The sequence below is a fragment of the Manis pentadactyla genome, chromosome 2 (assembly GCF_030020395.1).
Source record: "Manis pentadactyla isolate mManPen7 chromosome 2, mManPen7.hap1, whole genome shotgun sequence".
In the NCBI taxonomy this organism is placed as follows: Eukaryota; Metazoa; Chordata; class Mammalia; order Pholidota; family Manidae; genus Manis; species Manis pentadactyla.
Genome location: NC_080020.1, coordinates 206622960 through 206629111, shown reverse-complemented (window position 1 = coordinate 206629111; position 6152 = coordinate 206622960). Strand labels below are relative to the sequence as shown.

The following is a 6152-nucleotide window of genomic DNA, read 5'->3' as shown; positions in this document are numbered from 1 at the left end:
TGAAGAAGGGGAAATCTTATGCCGGTCTGTTAAGTAGCCAAAGAAAAAATAAAAACACATTAAATTTATATATGTATGTGTATATGTATAACTTTTTTAAAATTATGTTAACTGAACATTTGAAAAAATATACACCTGTCCCTGAAAGTATCATTGATCCAATCTGATGGGGTTTTTAATTTTATTGACTTTTCAAAGGTCCAAACTCTCTATGATGATAAACTTTACTTCCTCACAATCAATAATTAAGATTGACTCACTACATCTACCTTGTCTAACATCATTTTATTTCTCTGTACCCCTCCACCACCACCACCTCCCACCCCCCTGCCAACGAACAAAATTAGGTTGTATTAAAGTATTTTAACTGCAAATCCACCATATTCCAACTCTTACAAATATTTTAATTCATGAGACACCTATAGAAAATTATCTATATTTGTACACTTTATTTAAAAACAAATTAATACACTTAGAGCCACCAAAAAAAGAATATCTTAATTAGCTTATCCATACCCTGAATTTACAAAAGAAACTTCTCGCACCACAAAAATTAGCATTTGGATTAATTTACATTAATTGATATTATAACTAAATTTTAGAATACCTGAAGATCAGTCTGATCCAGGGCTCACCAATTAGGGTGATACGCGGGTGTAGAGAAAAGGAGTTATTCAGGAAGCTGAACTGACGATGCCCTGAGGTCAGCTCTAGTAAACTGAAGTTGAGAAGACATAAAATAACCCGCAGATTTCAGGACTACAAAGAAGTGGTTCCTCCTAAAGACAGGTATGAGAATCATAAAGTTGGGATGGGTACAGGGAATACCTCTTAATCTGGACTGGAAAAAAGTATGTCAAGGGGGGTTGTATTTGTTTTCACAAGAGGCAAACTTCAGCCAAACAATGAGACGAAAAGTAGGGAGGGACATATGTGGGAGACTGAGGAGTTTCTGATAGCTGCTAATACTAAATGTAGCAGATCTCTACAGGCCAACTAAAACACCATTCTCTGAGGCATTTCCAGAAGGGGGCTCATACACAACCAGGGAAGAATCATTCTGCATTAACAAGGCACTCACTGGTTCACAGCCTGAAAAAAAACCCAGGCAGACATTAAAATTAATCTAAATTAAAATGAACTTTCTAACTTGCATCATAAGGATGACAAACATGTGGTCCCAGTTAAATCAAATTGATGGCTTCACTAGAAAGATCCATAAAATTCTGACCCCTAGGCACCACTTCAGGAATACTGGGGGGGACCTACAGATCTCTTTTGGCCTAAATTTGCTTTTTTGAGATTAAAAAGCAGAACAAATGCAGTCTGCTACATACTTTGTCAACCTGGTGTCCTTTACACTGACATGGAGATCCAGCTGGATGATGAATATAATTAAAAAGCTTTCAGTGGCAAAAGTAAAAATAATTCAAATCATTTACCAATGACCTGTCCTTTTTTTAAACACAGATATGTTAGTTTTCTGGATAGTCCCCTAAAATTAACTTTAGGAATTGATACATTTCACAAGACTGTACATATAATTTCCCTCAGCTACTACGTCTGTACAACCTGAATCCCAGTGTCAAACACTTAAAGTACTCCAATTATATAAACTAGACAAGTAACAGTAATGGAGGCAACTTTTGAGTAAATAAAATTAATGATTATATACTTAATAGCCTTGAAATAGCTTTCAAAGAATAAAGTAAGCTGAAGAAATCAGACTTGGAGCTCTTCTTCCAAGTAAATTCAGTAACAATTTGGTTCTTGGTTGAAAACATCAGACATACACTACCCAGAGACTAAGTTCTCTCTGCTCACTATCAACATTGATGATAACTGTTATGCAGTTCTTTAAAAAGAAAACCAAAATTAATTCTGTCTTTCAATCTGATTTGTGATATTTTAGTTCAATATAACTTAAATGACAAAGCCCGAGAAAAGCACCAACACAGATTTTTAAATTGCATCCAACCATCATTTCAGATGTCACAGAGATTTACTTCACTTAAAATGGCAGCAATGACAGAGGTAGATATGACAGATGCTATTTAAATACTATTCTTAGGTAGAATTTTAATGAGTTCAGGTGTTTAAAAATAATTTTTACTAGTTGAATCTTCACATAAGAATTTCATGACATGTCTTATGTAAAGGGGAAATACATGAAGTACTAAAAAAAGTGGCCTTTAAAGATTACTTATTAGCCAACATGAATGACATTTCGTAATTTTGGCGAACCAGTAACTTTTCCTTTTACCTGAACTTGACTATATTGAAAGAACAGTTATTCTCTACTAAAATTTCTAGGAATTCACTTTCAGAATTCTTGGAAAGTATATGTGCTGCTCAGAAGAGCAAGAAGACAGAGCATGCTATGTCCCCTGAAATCCTAGAAGTTGAGCAGATACATTAAAAAGACCTTGATGGTCACAAATCAGGACCTTCACAGATTGGCAAACATGCAAACACACACACACACACACACACACTCACTCACTCACTCACTCACTTACTCTCACAACTCCCCACCACAAATTCAAATCCTCATCCTCACTATAAGGCTGCATTTTTTTTTTTTAAAGGCACCTCTCATTCTCTAGCTATTGCCTTTCTTGATGATATCTGTTTTGTTAAAAATCCTGAATGTTCAGTGGAAATAGTTCAGTACTTAGAATGGAGTATTTTTCAATTCACATTTGAATAGCCAGGTTTTCTTACATTCAGATTTTAATAAACTAGAATGACAGTCTTTAAAACAAGCATGCTAGCCTATAATGAATATCATATATACAGTAATTTAAACATTTGAACTATATATTATACTGCAAAAGCAAACAGTACAACACTCACCATACTCATCATTACCTGCTGTGTACACTACCTCCAAAATTGAACATACAAAACAGTAAAATGCACCTATGGTTTATATATAATATATATATATATATATGCATATATATTATATATATTTATACAATATATATAATATATATTTATAAAATATACATACATTTTAGACATTTTCAAATAAATCATCATTATCTCCAAAAGAAATTTATAGCAAGAATACTGAAGGAATGAAAGTCAGATAAACAAAAAATTTCTCACAAAGTTCATTATCAGTGATGCAGCATAATTTCCCCCCTTTTAGTCATAACTAAAATGATTATAAAAGCTAAATACTTTGCATAACTAATTACCTGTTTAACGGCAAAAATTGCTAAACTTGTTCAATAGAAAAATACTGAAGATCCTTATATCACTTATGTTAAATATCTGTCTATGGTTCAAGTAGCAAATGAGCTCCATACGACAGCTGAGTTTTGAGAAGGTGCTGCAAGCTCCCAGGGATATTCACACAGCCTATGAAAATAAGGCAGGACCCATATCTCCTGCTGATTTTTCACACTATTCCAATACATTTCATCCAAAATATTTACAAATCAAGCACTATGAAAGCATTTTAATGACTGAATCTTGTATTTGTTCATTTTATGAATTTTCACTGAATTTTTGATAGACTGAGGGAAAAATCAGACACATGGATATGCTTCTATTTGCTTGGAAGACAGCTTTGGCTCATTTGTAGGCGGAGATCATACAGTGTTAGTGGAGAATAATCTTGGTATCTGTGTACAGTGTCCAACAGTACAGCACTGGCTTTCTACGGAACTTTCAACAGTCCACCATTTGCACTACAGTCTACATATCTCTATCTCAACCATGAGGCATAAAATGCAGGTGAAGAAAATGTCTTGGTTTTGAGAATACATAAGTAAAGCAGGCACTGAAGACCTTGGAAGGTAATTAAAGCAGTAACTGGTACAACAATAGTTTTGTGGTCATCCATCAAAAATATGCCAAGTAAGGGCACCTAACCAGAATTTTCCAGTATCCTTCTACAAGTGTTAGGTTCGCAACAATTCTTTACTCTAAGAACCAAAGGAGGAATCCACTAATTCTCTACCTGCACAGGAATATAAACATTCACTGGGTAGGTCATGTCCAAGTCAATTCATTTGATGATGATGATTACAAAGGAGTCCTTTGAGCCCACCGTTAACCAAAGCTCCAATGAAATGAAAAGGTAGCATATCAAAATGTTAGTGCATGTCTGTTTATCAGTTAGGCAAATACAGCACAGGTCTTTAACTTTAAAGAAAATTTGCCTGTATATTGCAGAATTCTAGAGGCAGACAAGTGGAAATTTTTTAAATTGTCATTTATGATCCACATCACCACCAGAATACTTTTTCAAGGAAAATACATACATATCAACAGAACTGCCCTGTTATGACAATGGAATATGTGGGGATAGGAATGTAGGAATTATATTAACAAGTTAACATACTTACGGAAATGGATTTTTTTAATCTGAAAGCCTATTATATATACATTTTAATGAAAAGTTGGGCATTAGTAATTTATTTCTAATTTCTACATTGGTCTTTGACATTTTGGGCAAACGAGAGTATAAGGACAGGCAAGACAGTTGTAGGAATTAGTTCTGTCTAGCAGGTCTAGGGAGTAGGTCCTGGGAATCCCAAGAGCTGACCACGTGTAGTTCACAGGCAAAGTGAGCTCATGGAAACCTACCCAGTCTTTTAAAATATGGTTTTCTCCAGAAATAATATTGATTCACTGCCCATTAAAACATGATGTGAAACTAAACAATGGAGGAGTGGGTAGGGAGAGGGAAAGAGAGAACTCTGTAGCCAATGTTATAAACTGAACTCTTCCATCCAGATTTCCAAGAGGTTCTTCTTGGAGATATTAACGGAGGATTTCAGGGGTACAAAACGTTTGCTTTACTTAGTACTTCTACAAAAGTGGCTGCCTGAGGTTAACCAAACCCTTTAAAGGGACTGGTAAAACATAGTAATTATGAATTATTTTTGGTAGGAGTCAGACAATTTGAATATGAGAGACAAAGAAGAAAGAGCAGAGATCATCTGAAGCATGGTTATGTGGGTTTTGATAAATGAGTACTTGAAAATATCTTCCATCTTTTCAACCACTGAAAGGTAAGACTTCATAAACATGAAATAATCACTCTGGTGCTATAAATATCACATGAATAAAGTGAATTTTAAATTAATAGAAATTATTTTAAAGATTTGCCCTGTTGGCCCTTAAACATAATTTTAAACCTGAATAAGTTAAATCCTTTAGTAAAAGCAGACCTATCAACTATTGTTCATAATGGTGAGTGTTTTTGACAGCTAAACTTTAGAATGATACCAAATCTATTTTCAGAAATATAACACAATACAGAAATCTGCTCACAAACTAAATATTTGTTTAGTATTTCTGAATAGTAATATATTTAACATATTATTGCATTTCTTTTTTTCCTTTAATAAGTAAAACTCTTTGTTGGGTTCTTTCTGTAAATAGTTGAAAGGAGAGCTAAATTTAAAAACTCATTTTAACACTGCATGGTCATTATGCACATAGGGTTTAGTACAGCAGATATGGTAAAGATTATTGTTTTGACTACCTAATGTGTTTAACAAGATATCTCAGGGGATAATTAGGTCTAAATCTCCATTCTTCCTCTACTCATTCCCAGCCATCAAGTTTTTTAATTATCCCTTTTAGTGTGCCCTATTTACTCAATAGGAACAAGCTAAACCTAAGTTCGCTCAGGCCTGCCTAGCGAATTAGAACCAACTCAGAAATAAAAGATTCTATTTGGGGGAAATTTTGAAAGATTTTTCAGGCTCACAGATTCAGCTGAGCTTGCAGCAACCTGATCAAACCTTAGTTTTAGAAAACAGTACACGAATTGCAAAACTATACTTCAACAAATGTTCTCTGTGCTCCTTCGGCAGAACAAAAGGGCAGGACAGGTTGATTCTTGCCCTGGTCTTCTGTGTCTCTTTTGTGCAGTTGATTATTTATAAAGAGCTAGAAGGTGAAAGTGATGCATTGTGTCATACAAAGACTTTAGCCAGTGCATCAGCCCCAGCACTGGCTATATAGCATTTGGATGGGTGGAAAGCTACATCATGAATTGATTCTTCAAACTTTTTCCGATGAGCCGTGAACTCTTGGATACAAGTCTTACTTTCTAGGTTCCATAAACGTATCGAACAGTCATGACCTATTAGCAAAATAAAAGAAATTTAAAGTAAATATTACAT

The 6152-nt window shown here is 34.4% G+C and overlaps 1 protein-coding gene across 2 annotated transcripts in view; it reads right to left on the bottom strand.

Moving 5' to 3' along the window:
* Positions 1 to 429: 429 nt before the first annotated feature.
* STRN (striatin) overlaps positions 430 to 6152 on the bottom strand; it is a 117193-nt gene continuing 111470 nt past the window's right edge. For both annotated transcript variants that reach the window (XM_057497282.1, XM_036931580.2), the window contains one exon: positions 430 to 6112. In XM_057497282.1, the coding sequence (XP_057353265.1) occupies positions 5943 to 6112 (170 nt within the window). In that variant the 3' untranslated portion in view covers positions 430 to 5942. The remainder of the gene's footprint in view (positions 6113 to 6152) is intronic.